Source organism: Salvelinus sp. IW2-2015, unplaced genomic scaffold (assembly GCF_002910315.2).
Source record: "Salvelinus sp. IW2-2015 unplaced genomic scaffold, ASM291031v2 Un_scaffold3019, whole genome shotgun sequence".
Taxonomy (NCBI): Eukaryota; Metazoa; Chordata; class Actinopteri; order Salmoniformes; family Salmonidae; genus Salvelinus; species Salvelinus sp. IW2-2015.
The window spans coordinates 18,177-36,018 of NW_019944311.1; the positions used below are offsets into that span (position 1 = coordinate 18,177).

Here is a 17,842-nt window from a genome sequence, read left to right on the forward strand (position 1 = left end):
TGGTATACTGTCTGATATACCGCGGCTGTCAGCCAATCAGCATTCAGGGCTCGACCCACCCAGCTTATAATCACAGATATATACAATGTCTGCACAGTCACAGGCAATCACCTGTGGATATATCGTTGGTAGAAACCTATCACATAATCTCTCATAAAATGCTGTACTGTACATCCATATCAACTTGTGTGGATCTGACTCTCTCACTCAGTTTTCAACACTTTGTCCAAGATTTCTCCCTCTACTCTCCCTGTGGCGTCTGTCTCTTCTGCTGAGTTCTTTGTCTTGCTAAACCTCCTTCTCCCCACCTCAGTGACCACAGATCCAGCAGTGGCCCCTATAGCGCCCCCTATGGGCCCTCCAAAGAACACGCCCACCACCCCACCCAGCAGCGCACCTCCAGCCGTCAGCTTGGGGACCTTACTCGCTACCTTACTCGCTCCCGCCCCCACCTTCTCCCACACCGAGCGAAGGAGCGACGAAGACCATGCAGAGGAGGACGAGAGAGAGGGAAGATTTTCCAATTCCAGGGCGCTCACGCTCTTCTCCGCCTCCTCTCTCGTTCTCTCTATCTCCTCCTCATCCACCTCTTCCTCTGTCTCTCTCAAGGGCTGCATGGAGTAGGAATGAAGCGCTTGTCTCTTCACCTCCTCTCCTCTTCCTCTCCTCTCCCTCACTATCTCCTTCTGTCTCTGTCTCACCCTATCCTCCGCCTCCTGGAAGAGCGGACAGGAGAAACACTCTCCTCCTCCCTCTCTCACCGTCTGCTCCACCTTCTCCAATAACTCCCCCACACTCCTCCTCTTCCTCTCCTCCTCCTCTTCTCCTCCGCTCCCTCTCTCCATCACATGATACCGATCCCCACATCGTTTAACCAACTCCAACAAATCTCTCCTCTGGCTGGAAATATACTTCTCCACTCCTTCCACTCCCACTTTCCCGCTCGCCTTCAACCGATCGGWGTGAGTGAAGAGGACCAGGGTGTGGGTCCGGACCGCCCCGGGACCAAAGACTTTCTCTAGGGCCCCTAGAGCCTGTAGCTCTGCCTGGGCTGGTTGGTCCACGGGGACACAGAGGATGAAGGCGTGGGGGCCAGGGGCCGAGAGGGCCACACAGGACGACAGCTGGGAACGGACCACGTCTGGAGGGTGCTCGGAGCGGAACCAGTCTGGAGTGTCCACCACTGCCACCTGGAGGGGGAGGGAGGATAAAGAAGAGGAGAAGAGGATTTGTTGAGGTCTGAAATTACTGGCATGTAGCTGGTCATTTGAGGTCACTACTATATTGATTTTACTGACGCAAAAGTTTAACTTGACCCCCCCCCCCATTTACTGTGAAAGTGTTTACAGTCATTAACACTATAACATTCTTAGACACAATACTTGATGGGTTTCAGTTTGAAACAAGTCAAACTGCAGACCTCAATAGACCTCAATAGAACTCAATAGAACTCAATAGACCTCAATAGACCTCAATAGACATCAATAGAACTCAATAGACCTCAATAGAACTCAATAGACCTCAATAGACCTCAATAGACCTCAATAGACCTCAATAGACCTCATAATATTCAATGATTAAGAAAATAGAAACCCAATAAAGCTGTAATAACGATTAATCAATCACTAACCCGTCTCCCGGCGACGAGGGCCCTGCTCTTCTGACAGTCCTGAGTGACGGCTGTGGTAATGTCTGGTCGAGACACAAACTCCTCTCCGACCCAGTATGATATTACCTGCTGCACTCTTCCCTGACCCTGACCTACCCAGCAGACCCACACGCAACTCTGACTGGGAGGAGGAGGAGGAGGGGGTAAAGAGGAGGAGGTTGTCTTCTCTCCAAAGCTGTTGATTCTGTGGCAGACTGACAAGGAACAGACAGTATGTTTAGATCATCCAAAGCTGTTGATTCTGTGGCAGACTGACAAGCGACGACAGTATGTTTAGATCACTCCAAGGCTGTTGATCTTGTGCAGAGACTGACAAGGACAGCAGTATGTTTAGTCACTCCAAAGCTGTTGATTCTGTGGCAGACTGACAAGGACAGACAGTATGTTTAGATCACTCCAAAAGCTGTTGATTCTGTGGCAGACTGACAAGGACAGACAGTATGTTTAGATCACTCCAAAGCTGTTGATTCTGTGGCAGACTGACAAGGACAGACAGTATGTTTAGATCACTCCAAAGCTGTTGATTCTGTGGCAGACTGACAAGGACAGACAGTATGTTTAGATCACTCCAAAGCTGTTGATTCTGTGGCAGACTGACAAGGACAGACAGTATGTTTAGATCTCCTCTCACATTTAGATGAAATGGGGAAAGTTAAAACACCCACAATTGATATTGTTGTGTTACACTGAGAAGTATGTGACTTACAGGTATTAACAACTTTCTGGGCTGTTTTTGCTTCGAGTTCGGACAGCTGTGAGAGTATAGCGCCCCCTAGAGACAAAATATAGAATTACAACAGAGAACACAGTCTAGTGAACAACCCTTCATTACCACACATTACTTTCAGTGTCATAGTAGTTTGTTTGAGCTTGGTTTGAGTAATGGACATATATATCCATACCGAAGTGTGACTAGCGGACAGTTTCCATACAAAATGGGTCTTTACCTTCAGTCAGATGGAAACTAGGGATCCTCGTGAACAGTGCTGGACCACCATTCTGGGGCTCTGTTGGCTGCTGCTGTGGTGTTGGTGTTGGTGTTGATTGAAGACAGTTACCAAGGGTTTCACAGTCACTTTCTCTTCCATATCTCCCCTCTTCCCTTCTTTTCCTCTCCATCTCTTCCCTTCTCCTCTTGATCTCTTCCCTCTCTTCCTCTCTTCTTCTCTCTATAGCAGAGTTAGGTGTAACCTCTCTTTTCCTGTTTCCCCAATATCTGCGTGTCTCTGTGTTGGTGACATGTCTAGATTCCAGTTCCTCTCTCTCTCCCTCCTGTTCTACTTCTCTTCAGTTCCTCTCTCTCCCTCGTTGTACTCCCCTTCTCTTCAGTCCTCTCTCTCCCCTCGCTTGTTCTTCCCCTTCTCCTTCAGTTCCCTCTCTCTCTCCCTCGCTTCGTTCTTCCACTTCTCCTTCAGTTCCCTCTCTCTCCCCCTCGCTTGTTCTTCCACCTTCTCCTTCAGTTCCCTCTCTCTCTCCCTCGCTCGTGTTCTTCCACCTTCTCCTTCAGTTCCCTCTCTCTCCCCCTCGCTTGTTCTTCCACCTTTCCTTCAGTTCCTCTCTCTCTCCCTGCTTGTTCTTCCACCTTCTCCTTCAGTTCCTCTCTCTCCCCCTCGTTGTTCGTCCACCTTCTCCTTCAGTTCCCTCTCTCTCTCCTCGCTTGTTCTTCCACTTCTCCTTCAGTTCCCTCTCTCTCCCCTTCTCTTCCTTCTCTTCTCCAGCTCATCTTTTCTCCTCTCTCCCTCTTCCTCTATTTTTCTCTCCATCTCTTCCTTCTCTTTCCTGCTCTTCATTATCTCTCCCTCTCTCTCTTTATCTTCTCCAGCTCTTCCTTCCAGTTTTCCATCTCTCCACTCTCTTCCCTCTCTTGATCTCTTCCCCCTCTTCCTCTCTTCTCCTCTCTATAGCAGAGTTAGATGTAACCTCTCTTTTCTGGCTTCCACAATATCTGCGTGCCTCTGTGTTTGTGACGTGTCTAGATTCCAGCACAGTCTCTTTCTCCTCCTTCACTTTGTACCTCTTCAGTTCTCTCTCTCTCTCCTCGCTTGTTCTTCACCTTCTCCTTCAGTTCCCTTCTCTCCCCCTCGCTTGTTCTTCCTTCTCCTTCAGTTCCCTCTCTCTCCCTCGCTTGTTCGTCACCTTCTCCTTCCGTTCCCTCTCTCTTCCTTCGCTTGTTCGTCCACCTTCTCCTTCAGTTCCCTCGCTCGTTCCTCTCTCGTTCTTCCACCTTCTCCTTCAGTACCCTCTCTCTCCCCCTCGCTTGTTCTTCCACCTTCTCCTTCAGTTCCCTCTCTCTCCCCCTCGCTTGTTCTTCCACCTTCTCCTTCAGTTCCCTCTCTTCCCCTCGCTTGTTCTTCACCTTCTCCTTCAGTTCCCTCTCTCTCCCCTCGCTTGTTCTTCCACCTTTCCTTCAGTTCCTCTCTCTCCCATCGCTTGTTCTTCCATCTCTCTCTGCAGGGTGTTTTGTCGTATGTAGCATCCTCTGTTCTTTTGTACATGTTTCATCCCTGCAATAAAGCACAGTGCCTCAAATATAAATACCAACGGGTAGTTAAACGTATTTGCAACATTCCGTGGACATAGCAATAAAGTATTTGAAAGTGATGTGTCAATAAAGTGATGTGTCAATAAAGTGGGTGGGTCCTACAATTGACAGTAGAAGCACATAGAGCACATACAGGCACTATATCAATTGGATCCATTGTTATCACTATCATTATAAGATGGGATGGTTGTCATGGTTACCTTCTCCAGCAGCTCCCTGACCTGCTCCCTGTCCTGCGGTCGCGGTTTGTTTTTGGAAAAATGAACAAAAAACCATGGTAAATTGGCCCCCACACCTGTCAATCACCTCCCTGAGCCCAGGGTCCTCTCCCTCCAGGTACTGTCCCGCCCCCCGGCCCATCAGGTAGTCACCACAGGTGAACAGCACCAGGGTGTGTTTCAACACCCCCTCCCCAAACACCTCCTCCATCTCAGCGGGCACTCTGCGCTCCACCTGGATCAATTAGGACGATGCAAATAGATGGGTATTCATAAGCACAATGTGCATCATTAAGTCAAACAAAAGGAAATAACACAGAACATAGAGACTGTTCAAGACTCACAACACCATAGTAAAACTACATGACAAAACACCAGAGACACAATAACAAAGAAACATAGAACTTCTCTGAACGATTAGAGAACTATTAGACCCACCTCAGTGAACTGGCCGACAGGAACCAGCAGCAGGAAGGCGTGTGGCCCCKGGGYASCCAGCTCAAGTGCCCTCTCTGTCTCCTTCCTCACCCCAGCCTCCATGTGGCCCCCGCTCCAGTACCAGCGAGGGGCCTCYACCACAGTCAACCTCCGGCCCTCAGAGGCCCCACGCCTCAGCTGGCAAAGCCTGGGGGAAGAACCAGAGGAGGAGGGAGAGCCGGAGGAGGACTGGCCSAGGAGGGTGTCTCCTGWCAGGGTCTTGCCACAGCCGATGGTCCCTAGGAGGACCAGGCGGAGCTCTGGCTCTGGAGTTCCGGCATGGCTGCCGGGGAGGACGTCAGTCATAGCTGAAAGAGAGAGAGATTGGTTACAGATACTGAAGAGGTATTACTTACAGTATACCTGATGGTCAAGTTGATGTTCATTTGCGTGAATAAATGAMTTTGTTCTYCATACCACTAGTTATCAGCATGGGAATAACATGTAAGGGTGTGTGTCTTTGTGTGTAGCCGCTGGCTTTTCTCTCACACCCAGTCTGTCTAACTGCCATGATTAACACACCTGAAAGTTAAACTGGAAATGTGGGCTGGGTTGCCTCCTGTCTTATCATCTAACCTAGGTCAGTCATCCTATGACAATTATMATTCARAAGATAATCCAGAAGAGATGTTACAAATAAATGCTTACTGTCAKTGAACACCTTTGAAGTTGTGTGTCTGGTGTGTGYGTWTCTATCTTTCAATTGTAATGTGTGTATCAGAAATGCAAAGGTTCAAGTTACAGGTGAGGTATTTTCTGTGTTCACTGATCTACCYATGTAGTGTCAAACGTTCCCTCCTCCTCTATTCTCTCCCCATCTCTCTTTCCTTGTGTGTGTATGCATCATGTGMATGGGTGACCAATTTCCAGCCACAGCCCCACACSCCTGCCAGGCCTGTCCAACTACATWCCCCTGCCAGGCCTGTCCAACTACATTCTGTTTAGAACAACGTGTGGAGTAATACTCAAACACACRATGTACACTGCATGCTCATAGTAACAGAACATAAAAACCGTACAAACAGTACGACGTATACAGCATGTAGGCCTACTTCCGTTAGATACGCCCTGACAACCTGTTGTTTCTATCCCGTGTCTCTAACCACAGATGACCATATCCTGTCAACTCTTAACACTCCTATTCTCCTTGCAGCGAAACTGGAACAGACCCGATCCTGTGCATTATGAGCAGTTTAAACAACCATATCCTGTCAACTCTTAACACTCCTATTCTCCTAGCAGAGAAACTGGAACAGACCCGATCCTGTGCGTTATGAGCAATTTAAACAACCATATCGTTTACTGCCTACACATGGCAGGGTGGCATTGCATCAGGTGTTGAGGTCAAATGAAGACCTCCGTGAGGTGTAGGAGAAACAGTACTGTAGCAACAGCTTCACTTTCACAGGCGTCTTGATTTAGATTAGATCATGTTAAATATGAAGAAGTTCAAGGCTTTTAAATACCTTAGAGTCTATGATATGTTCAGTTTTAAGAACCCTCCTGACTGACATACACATCAACCAACTACATCTACTAGGTTTCACCCTTACCCAGATAGGAGTTTGTTGGAATGGGTTGCTGGGTTTTCTGTCTGTATCCCTGTACGTCTTCTCCTTCCTTCTCTCAGATGAACCCAATCGCTCTGAACCGACTTGTCTCTCCGATATAATCCTTCTACCTCTATCAGTCTGTTATGGCAACATCTATCCTTCTCATCTACCTCGAAATACGGCCAAACTACATGGATTAAGGAGTGTCAGTATCACTGAGTCACCGGTCTACCTAGTACACTCCCTTTCTCTGTCACACGCACGCTGAAACACACAACATTCTCTGGCTCTATTGTTCAGAGGCTACCAGGTATTCCGTGGAGAGGCGGAGTGGTTAACAGTGACACTCATGCCAAACGTTCACCACAGCCAATGAGGGGTACATGGGTGGCGTGGCCTACGATGGAGAGAGTGGGTAACAATCTACAGTACCAGTCAAAAGTTTGGATACCTTCTCATTCAAGAGTTTTTTCTTTTTTTACTATTTTCTACAATGTAGAATAATAGTGGACATCAAAACCACCAAATAACACATACAGAATCATGTAGTAACCCCAAAAAATGTTTAAAACAATCAAAAACATATAGCACCCTTTGCCTTGATGACAGCTTTGCACTCTTGGCATTCTCTCAACGGCTTCATGAAGAATGCTTTTCCAACACTCTTGAAGGAGTTCCCACTATGCTGAGCTTTTGTTGGCTGCCTTTTCTTCACTCTGCGTTCCAACGCATCCCAATCCATCTCAGTTGGGTTGAGGTTGGGTGTTTGTGGAGGCCAGGTCATATGATGCAGCACTCCATAACTCTCCTTCTGGTCAAATAGCCCTTACACAGCCTGGAGGTGTGTTTGGGGTCATTGTCCTGTCTTCTCTGTGGGAACCACACATGAGGAGATCATCCATTCACCTGCTCTGCGTCTCACAAAACATGGCGGTTGGAACCAAAAATCTCAAATTTGGACTCATCAGACCGAAGGAAAGATTTCCACTGGTCTAATGTCCATTGCTCGTGTTTCTTGGCCCACGCAAGTCTCTTCTCCTTATTGGTGTCCTTCTAGTGTTTTTTTGCAGAAATTCGCCATGAAGCCCTGATACACTCAGTCTCCTCTGAACAGTTGATGTTGAGATGCGTCTGTTATCTTGAACTCTGTGAAGCATTTATTTGGGCTGCAATTTCTGAGGCTGGTAACTCTAATGAACTTATCTCCTGCAGCAGAGGTAACTCTGGGTCTTCCATTCCTGTGGCGGTCCTCGTGAGAGCCAGTTTTATCATAGCACTTGATGGTTTTTGCGACTGCAATTGAAGAAACTTTCAAAGTTGTTGAAAATTTCCAAATTGACTGATTCTTGTCTAAAGTAGTGACGGACTGTCGTTTCTCTTGCTTATATAGGGCTGTTCTTGCCATAATATGGACTTGGGCTATGTTCTGTATACCATCCCTACCTTGTTACAACACAACTGATTGGCTCAAATGCATTAAGGAAAGAAATTCCAAAAATGAACTTTTAACAAGGCAGGTAAGGTTACGGCTAGATGTTCTTACCAGTCGGCCATCAGATTTTCCATCACTGCTCCTTATAGGAAACATCACTGCACTCTATACTCCTTGTAAACTGGTCATCTCTGTATACCCGTCGCAAGACCCACTGGTTGATGCTTATTTTAAAACCCTCTTAGGCCTCACTCCTCCCTATCTGAGAATGTCTACTGCAGCCCTCATTCTCCACATACAACACCCGTTCTGCCAGTCACATTCTGTTCATCAAGGCAAAGGGTGGATACCTTGAAGAATCTCAAATAGAAAATATAATTTGACTTAACTTTTTGGGTTACTACATGATTCCATGTGTTATTTCAGTTTAGTCTTCACTATTATTCCACAGTCTAGAAAATAGTAAAACTAAAGAAAAAGCCAGGAATGAGTCCAAACTTTTGATTGGTACTGTATATGTTATGGTACATTATGAGCTAGATTAGTTCTACAGGTATGGCTGAATATCTGGGGCGTGTACAGCAGGACGCAACATTTTGGAATGTTCAGAGAAATATGCTATGTAGAACAAACATGCCTCTTTGATATGTYGAAAAAGGAATCACATTGGCTCTATTCATGGCATTTCTAGTCGATCTGCAACGTTCAACAACTTCTGGCAAATGAACATGGCCCTGGAAAATGATACCCAAGTAGCAAGATACCCAGTACAGTGCCTTACAGTTAGGGTTAAACCAGAAGAAGCACTCTAGCGTCTCCGGCATTGTCTGACATCCAGTCAGTCTAAAAGTATGTGGCTGTTGTGAGAACAGACACTGACAGTCTTACGTGATGAGTCAGAGCTCAAGAAGTGGAAATGATTCTCTTAAATAATCAAAGTATTTCATCTGGAACAATAATGAATGAACCATTGATTAGATGCTCTTGCCATGCCAAGTTAGAAAAATATCAAAATGAGTGCATGAACAAAACACGTTTTAATTGAACAKATAAAACAATGAAACTAAACAAATGGTTTATCTTTCAAATTCAATATGAACCCAGATAACTTCGGATAGAGGTAAAGTAGAGCTCTCCGTGCAGATTGGGACGTCYCTTAAGCCCCTCTTAAAACAAATGGCTTATTTTCCCCCATCCCTTCAAAAGGCCCCAAACAGACAGGAAGGAACATCTTTTCAAAGTATGACAACGTCCTGCTTGCCCTGGTTAAGGCTCTTGTCCTCATCAGACAGACTTCACAAACCAGGCATCACATAGGCAATGTTGTCCAGAGTCTTTGCCTAGAAGAAAGATAGTGATAATAGAAGTTGGTGGTGAGGGTCCTAATCATTTGACAGCTACTGAATGTGTGTGTGTGTGTGTGTGTAAGCTTCACCAGTGTGTGTGTGTGTGTGTGTAAGCCTCACCAGTGTGTGTGAGTGTGAAGGGCAGCTGCGTAGCTCGGGGACCAGAGAGGTGAGACAGGCCAGGGGAGCCAGGGCACACAGTAGAGAGTCCAGTAACACAGACAGACTACCTGACACTGCCATCATCTCCTAGAGAGAGAGACAGAAAGAGAGACAGGCAGGGAAAGAGACACAGAAATAAAGGGAGGGTCAGGGCGAAAGAGAGCRAGATTCATCAAACTATCAGCAACTTCAATCAAACGATGCTTGCATTACATGTCCGTATTCAGTAGCCTTTCAGTGTGAGGACAATGAAGCCAACCGTGTTCAACCAGCCCACCTTAGTTCCCTGAAGCCGGTGGCCAATGTGAGACAGCGATTCCCCCAGCAGCTGTAGGTGGGCCGCCGCGTTCACTGGGTCTACCTCAGGCCCTGTCAACATGGGTGAGTCTGTGGTATCAGGGGTCATGAAACTGCAACTAGCTGTAGAGRCCTCCGCTCTTATCTCGTTCTGCTGGTCGTCCATGTACATCCAGAACGATGGCATGGTAGACTCATCCCTACTCTGGGAGAGGAGCGGGGGRAAAAYGAGKGATGAGTAAGAAGCAGAAAAGAAGATCAGTGGAAGGAAACTTACCAAGCACTGCCCTCTGCTGTCCATTTKACACAATAACACCTAGAAGCTGCTCTTTTAGACACAGATCTAGGATCAGTACACCCTCCCTATATCCTTAACATTAATCACTAGTGGGGAAATGCTAGRYATACYTTAGGTCAGTGTCTAGAGGGCAACTTGGTCTTCCTCTTACTAACCATCTACAGAAAGAGGCCTTAGTCCCCAGGTGAATCTCAATTGTATTTTTGTTGATTCCTTGTATCCTCTCTCCTTGACTCCTTCTTAAACCTCATCAGAGGAGAACATCTGAGGCTGCAAGGAATCAAGGACATAAAATGGAGACTCACCCCACCTATTCACTCACTTCCTCAATTCTCTCCCCCTCTGTCAACCATTCGTCTGGTGATTCACAGGTCTGGTGGTCGTACTGGTGATGGGAGAGAACATACAACTCCGGTCCTGCACTGCCATTGGTCCAACTGTGGGGGTGGGTGTGGTCACCTGTAGAGAGTACGGAAAGRATGCAGCACCTATGAGATTGAGCCAAAATTACAGGGAGATGTGCGTCCCAAATGGCACCCTATTCCTTACATAGTGCACTAGTTTTGACCATGGTCAAAAGTAGTGCACTATGTAGGGAACAGGGTGCCATTGCTCCAAATGTCATAGTCACGCTCACTCTATTCATCACGCACCGGCGTTCCAAACCTGAAATGAATGTCTCCTCTCCTTCTTGTATGACTTCTTGCATTTGCGTTCTTTGACAACAAGTTGTTCCCGTCCGCCACTAGGTCATCATCCTCATCTCTCCTCCTCCTCTCTCAGGAAATCTTTGTAGGATCTTCTTCTTCTCCCTCTGACTGCGGCTGGTCACAAGGCCCACCTCTCCCTCCATCTTCTACACCTGGGAAAGAGAGGCAGTAATATAGACATTAAAATCGATGGACATTACATGATACAATGTATAGGTTCAAATCTACTGAATAGGCTACTATTGCAAAGACGCGCTTGGGCACACTGGCAAGAATATGCATTTGAACCTCTTAACAGATGCATTCTACCACCTCTAAACAAAACACTCTGCCTACCTGCTCCGCACAAATGTAAACGCAGTACGGAGGTGGCTATGTTGTCAACAGCTCGCGGTAATTTCGATTCTGAAATAGCTATGTGTTTCTCAACAACGAATTGGTAGCAGATCAAGAGAGCTCCGTTTCGGCTTTCCGATGTGTCGACAAAATAACTGATGGACCATCTCCAAACTTCACCCACCGCTTGTCGCCATCTTTGAAGAGTTCAAATTTGCTGTGCTCACACGCGCTGGATAACGCACACCGTGGTGGAGGCGCTTGGTTTACGTAAAATGAGACTTTGGCCTATACTTTTCATAGGGTAACAAAATCAGTATTATTGGTTGAAAGTATTAGTTACAAAACATTGCAATGTATGTTACAATTTTGCCGTGTGATAAAAATCATATGTTTTTACTCACAGACTGTCAGGCTAGCTTACTCTACTCATTAATGGGTGATAAATCGTTGCTCCATAATTTCCTGAATTTGAGTCACCTTCGCTGGCGGGATGATTTCAACACCATTGGAATGCGAGACCCTGCTGGTACAAATTCCGCGGACTCATGTTTAGGAAATGGTTGAATCGTTCTCACCCATTTCTCCCCCTTCCCTCACGTCCGCATAGTCGCTGAATCACGGTAAGCGTTCAAAGCAATATCCTTATCGCTGACTGCTTCGGCATGAAAATCACGTCCTAAACCTTTATGACAAATTATTATTGCAATTATTTTATTGCTACAATTTGGCACACCAGTTATACGCAATCTATATATTTGGCTGCATTGTTGCAGACTTGCAACAAAGTTACAGTTATGGATTATTCTCCATAAAATAAATGAATCTTTAAACCAAATCTTATGGCATCAAAATCGAATAATTATACCCTTATAATCATAACCATATTAACAATATCACTCATATATGAATCACCAACTGATATTAGACCTAAGAGGGAATTAAATAGGAATAGTTGTTTACTTCTCAGTGTGATACATCATTGCAAATTGCCACTGCCATTTCCAGCATGATTGAGTGCTTTGTTGTGACAGAGAGAGGGAGGTTGAACTTGGCAGTCAGAGATGAGTCAAACAGCATTGCAGCACACTGTGTGTACAGCAAGGGGTGTCAAAGTCAAATGGACGGAGGGCCAAATAAAAAATTTAGCTACAGCGCGAGGGCCGGACTGTTCGAATGTTCATTGAAAAAATTTTTAAATGACGCATATAGTTAGTGAACCTAATTGAACCTACTGAAAACCTAAAAAATATATTCCAATATGATCAGATAATATAATAGCAATATTTTCTTATGGCTCTGTCAGTAATCTTTAATTTTCAACAGACACAAAAGACCGCCACACTTTCTCCACACAGAAGACACACAGGTTTTCCAGCTACCTCCGTGAACATATACTCGGACTCCCACCTTGTTTGAAACCCCCGGTTCTCAGTGTCCACCTTCCGTTTTGCCATTTTTGATGGGTATCTGAAAGTTAATTTTACTGTGATGCTGACGACTGCTGTGCCAATAAATATTGAAATGAAGCAGCCTACTGCTCGGTGCGTCACCGTTGCATTGTGGGAAATGTAGTATTGGTGCGTGTAAAAGATCTGCGGGCTGCCGGCTTGCTGCGGTCTGCGGGCCGGTTTCTAATAATAAATCAAGATCATCCCAGGGGCCGTAAAAAACCTTCTCGCGGGCCGGATGTGGCCCGCGGGCTTGACTCTGACATATGTGGTACAGAAACAGTGGAGACTATTTAGGTTACACTGTTAACAATTAAACCAACAGGTGTCTATTCATCTGTCTTTACCCATGTTGATTGAATGTACTGGACAGTACATCCACAGAGACTTAGTCYAGTGGAAGGAGGCTGAGGAGTTCAACAAAAGAATATACAACTACAAAGTACAGTACAAGGTGCTAGAACCTTAAAGGGTTCTTCAGCTGTCCCCATAGGAGAACACTTTGATTAACCTTTTTTGGTTGCAGGTAGAATCTTTTTGGTTCCAAGTAGGCTAGAATCCTTTTGGGTTCCATGTAGATCCCTTTCCATAGAGGGTTCTACATGGAACCCAAAGGTGTTCTACCTGGAAYCAAAAAGGGTTCTACCTGCAACCAAAAAAGGTTATCCAATGGGGAMAGCCGAAGAACCCTTTTGGAACCCTTTGTTCTAAGTGTGTATTTGGACAGTGGACTTCAAGTTCACTGTGTCTGTGACTCTGTCATATTTTAGCTAGACATTGCACTTGAACATCAGGAGAGTGCAATGTCAGCGAGTCCATTATGAAATGTTGCTATGTATCAGAAAGTAATGACACATAAACCACGATGTGACCTGTACGTTGGGTAATTGTTCTTACCTCTTCTGCATTTACTGTTGGGGAATTTACAGTATTTCACGAGTTTATGAAAAATGTATTCAATCACATGTATTTCATTACCTTTTTAAAATATTTATATATATATATGTATATATATAATGGGACAGTAAACCGTACATAATTGACCCACAAAGAGCCAACTAGCGAACTTCAARTAGCAAACTTGAATCATCAAACATTAGATTACTACCACTTCGTGACAAAACACAACATAGTCATGTGATTGTGCTGTGTAGTTTACACAGAGTCCGGATTTCAACACTCCTCCCTCTGCTCCCCAGAGTGCTGAAGTTGCACTGTCATGTTTAGTTAGTGCTGACTTCTGATCCCTCCTCCTAGCCTACATTCCTGTCACCATTCCATGTTGTTCCTAAAGTTGCTCTGTCATGATTAGTCCTAGTCCCTCCATACTCCCCAGTTGTCCATTGCTATTCCCTCACTCCTCCCTCTTCTTTCCAGGGTGTTTAAAAAGTTAGTCATGTTTACTCTTGGTCCCCCCTCCCTCCAGTTTTTGATTTATGTTCCTAAAGTTGCCCTGTCATGTTAAGCATTGGGCCCTCCTCCCTCCAGTTTTCCATTTATATTCCTAAAGTTGCATTGTCATGTTAAGCGCGGGTCCCTCCTCCCCCAGTTTTCCATTACTAGTATTCCTAAAGTTGCCATGTCATGTTTAGTCCTAGTCCCTCCTCCCTGCAGTTTTCCATTACTAGTATTCCTAAAGTTGCCCTGTCATGTTTAGTCCTAGTCCCTCCCTCTACAATGTTCCCATAGCTGTTCCTAGCAGAGCTGTTGTTGAGTCAGGTTTACTGCTTCCTGTTTCTCTCAGCTCAGCTAACCCGTGAAAGAGAAAAAGGGAGGGAGGAGGGGAGGACAGTATAAAGAGAGGTAGAGACCGGAGAGGAGGCACACAAAGTAAGGATTGTACACTTAAGGACAAAGAGAGAGAAGGAGAAGACAGTCTCTCATTGGGGGAATATAACAACAAAGAAAGGACCAACTATTGTATAACTTGTGAACTGGTGAGTGAAAAAACTGATTTACAATTTGACTTTTGTGCCATTTCTGGGTCATAGCTTTCAGTCATAACTTTCTATAGCAACGGACATTGCAATTCCTGTTTGGGTCATATAGCAACATGCAAGTATCTGATGTGTGATCATTTTAAAGGCTTATTATCAACATACATATCATGTTTATATGGTATACTCTGTTATAGATCATACTGTATGACACCGTATTATCTCAGTCATATTGATGCTTTTCTCTGTTGTAAACACAGATATGGAGACAGAGAAGAAGATGCAGACACAAGTGGAGCTCACAGACAGGTAAGGCTGTGAACTGTTGTTACAGCCAGCAGTATACATGCTACTGATTTCTGTGTTTTGATTTAACTTAGCAGACAGTGAATATACACTGTCTCTGTGCTTGCCTCTACCAAGCATATGAAGATCTCAGACAAACTAAACTGTGTCTTGTGTTAGTAAGTGTCTTATAAACATGCTGCTTTTGCAAGASACAGTGTTTCATGGGGTGTTCTTCTGAGTAGGTGTCTATTGCTCTGATCTACTTGCCGTCTCCTGCAGTATCTTATCTTTGTTAGCAGTCAGCCTCCATTGATAGACCCGTCTCCTGCAGTATCTTATCTTCGTTAGCAGTTAGCCTCCATTGATAGACCCGTCTCCTGCAGTATCTTATCTTCGTTAGGCAGTCAGCCTCCATTGTAGACCCGTCTCCTGCAGTATCTTATCTTCGTTAGCAGTTTAGCCTCTCCATTGATAGAACCCGTCTTCCTGCAGTATCTTATCTTCGTTAGCAGTTAGCCTCCATTGATAGACCCGTCTCCTGCAGTATCTTCTTTCGTTAGCAGTGCCTCCATTGATAGACCGTCTCCTGCAGTATCTTATCTTCGTTAGCAGTTAGCCTCCATTGATAGACCCGTCTCCTGCAGTATTTTTATCTTCGTTAGCAGTAGCCTATTGATAGACCGTCTCCTGCAGTATCTTATCTTCGTTAGCAGTTAGCCTCCACTGTGTCTGTACGCTGTCAGCCTGTGTGTAAGAGTCTTTATCACAGGTTGAAAACAGAAGTTAACATGACCTCTCTCTCTCTCTTCTCTCTCTCTTCTCTCTCTCTCTCTCCTTCTCTTCTCTCTCTCTCTCTCAACAGTACAGTAATGGTGTAACTTTACAGGTTGAATACAGGGGTTAATGTGTTTTCCTCTCTCTCTCTCCCACAGTGATCTGTCTGAGCAGATTAAAGCTGTAACCAGGACAGCCATGTCAGAGCAGAGAACACTGAGCTGATGCTGGCCTACAGAGAGGACACGTAGTCTGACACAGTACAAGGTAATCAATCATTAACATATCATTATAAAGACAAAGATGAGTATTCATCTATTCATCTCTCTGTTTAAACCTCTGCTGCATGTTAGTAAATGGAGATACTAGCAAGTACAACGCAATTAGTCTTGTGATTCCTTATCTACACTGTAATTCCCATCAGTTGATCCGAATCTTCAGTGTGGACATGCAACATTTTACAAGCTGGAGCGCTGTGCATCATCATGCTCCATCATTCTATCATGTACTGCTAGAAACTGTTGTGGGTCAAGGTACTGTATTTGTATTTTATATCCTTTCCTTATCTCCTTTCCTCAGCTTCTCCTGTGCTCCTCTATGAGATCTATCAAGCACTAGAGGAAGCTCTGGACAACAACTCCAACCACCCGAGTGTCCGCCTATATACTTCCCCCTGGAACTAGCACGGCTGGAGATCCAGTAGGGCTAGAGATGTCACACCTGGTGCATTTCTTTATTGTGAAAAACACAGGACTGGAGAGAGAAGATTGTTGTACCGGCTGCCACTAAAATATATGCCCATAGACTCAGACAGGTGTGTATTAAACTGGACTGGTCTGGAGTCTAACCTACCAGCTACTGTGGAAGTTGAATCGTACCATAATGCTTTATAACAGGGTTTTCCAAACTCGGTCCTGGGGCCTCCTYTGGGTGCACATTTTAGTTTTTTCCCTAGCACCACACAGCTGATTCAAATAACTAMCTCATCATCAACCTTTGATTATTGGAATCAGCTGTGTACCTTTGATTATTTGAATCATCTGTGTAGTGTTAGGACAAAAAACTAAACGTGCACCCAAGATGGGCCCCAGGACCAAGTTTAGGAAACCCTGCCTTATGTAACCATGAAGGGGGCAAATGAGGGTTTCAAAAATCCAATGTAAATTCAGCCAAACGTTAGAAGTTGAGACACTTTTTTAAATAATTTGGTTACTTGGAATGGGTTTATAGTGCATTCACACCAATGACTGTACTGACTTTCTCTCTTTCTCTCTCTCTTTCTCTCCTTCCCTCCACAGATCGGCAAAGACAACCCTGAGTACCTAGTGGCCCACGCATACACCCGCTACCTCGGCGACCTATCTGGCGGACAAGTCCTTGGCCGCATTACCCAGAAGTCTCTGGGGCTGAAGGGTGGCGAGGGTCTGTCGTTCTTTTCCTTCCCGGGCGTGAGCAGCCCCAACCTGTTCAAACAGCTGTACAGGAGTAGAATGAACAGCATAGAGCTGGAGGAGGAGGAGAGGAAAGGAATGCTGGAGGAGGCTGTCAGAGCCTTCGAGTTGAACATCCAGGTGAGGAGGAGATGAGTGGAGGAGGAGAGGAGTGGAGGAGGAGAGGAGTGGAGGAGGAGGAGGAGGAGAGGAGTGGAGGAGGAGGAGAGGAGAGTTTACTGTTTGTGAAATTTGTTCAACAAAAATATTTGTATATATTGATATATTTGTACATTTTTTAATAAAAAGAGTATACCATATGGGGTATAAAATGCACAGATCATTTCTTCATCGTCTACATGATTTAAAATCCTTCTCGTCAACATCCAACCACAGAGTAACAATATAGATTGAACATGTCGTTTTATCTCAATCAGTGTGCATAAAAAAAGTTACATTAATATACTTTAAAATGAAAAAAACAACAATAAAATAGGAACAAAAATATAAATATCAGGCTGTTAAGTTCCGTTCTAGTAGGAGTCTTGTGGGGTTTCTAATCAGAAATGCCAAGGCCCAAATGCCCCTATTCCCAAATAATAACAGACAAATGAAATAACAATGTCAGGCTGTTAGAATTCTCTTCTAATATACGAGTCTTGTGGGTGTAATAGGCTTTAGGAGGCTTTTAGAAGCCCTCATTACATTTCCTTCTGAAGATGTTGCGAATCCTCCTCCTCATCTTCTTTGTTTGTCATGCTCCACTTCCTGTCCAGCGCAGTCCTCAGAGACTGAGAAGACTGGTCATCTTCTTTGGTTTGTCATGCTCCACCTTCCTGTCCTCGAAGACTGAGAAGGCTGGTCATCTTCTTTGGTTTGTCAGCTCCACTTCCTGTCCAGCGCAGTCCTGAAGACTGAGAAG

General features: G+C 45.1%; 3 protein-coding genes and 1 pseudogene across 3 annotated transcripts; 1 reads left to right on the forward strand and 3 right to left on the reverse strand.

Annotated features, from left to right (window-relative positions):
- Window positions 1-7: 7 nt before the first annotated feature.
- On the reverse strand, window positions 8-4,223 carry LOC112075184 (GTPase IMAP family member 7). The gene is made up of 5 exons (XM_024142209.2): window positions 3,909-4,223; window positions 2,617-2,926; window positions 2,376-2,441; window positions 1,631-1,863; window positions 8-1,190 (listed from the first exon to the last, which is right to left on the reverse strand). Exons 2-5 carry the CDS (start codon window positions 2,786-2,788, stop codon window positions 204-206), a joined length of 1,458 nt encoding a protein of 485 aa, XP_023997977.1. The 5' UTR covers window positions 2,789-2,926; window positions 3,909-4,223; the 3' UTR covers window positions 8-203.
- Window positions 4,168-6,552, reverse strand: LOC112075185 (GTPase IMAP family member 5-like). The gene is made up of 4 exons (XM_024142210.2): window positions 6,460-6,552; window positions 4,868-5,214; window positions 4,485-4,664; window positions 4,168-4,173 (listed from the first exon to the last, which is right to left on the reverse strand). The coding sequence occupies exons 2-4, from the start codon at window positions 5,210-5,212 to the stop codon at window positions 4,168-4,170; spliced, it is 531 nt and encodes a 176-aa protein (XP_023997978.1). The 5' UTR covers window positions 5,213-5,214; window positions 6,460-6,552.
- Window positions 6,553-8,909: 2,357 nt separating this feature from the next.
- On the reverse strand, window positions 8,910-10,454 carry LOC139025651 (HMG box-containing protein 4-like). Its single transcript, XM_070440792.1, has 4 exons — window positions 10,317-10,454; window positions 9,677-9,901; window positions 9,358-9,486; window positions 8,910-9,231 (listed from the first exon to the last, which is right to left on the reverse strand). Exons 2-4 carry the CDS (start codon window positions 9,881-9,883, stop codon window positions 9,187-9,189), a joined length of 381 nt encoding a protein of 126 aa, XP_070296893.1. The 5' UTR covers window positions 9,884-9,901; window positions 10,317-10,454; the 3' UTR covers window positions 8,910-9,186.
- Window positions 10,455-13,239: 2,785 nt separating this feature from the next.
- LOC112075181 (heme oxygenase-like) overlaps window positions 13,240-17,842 on the forward strand; it is a 6,752-nt pseudogene continuing 2,149 nt past the window's right edge.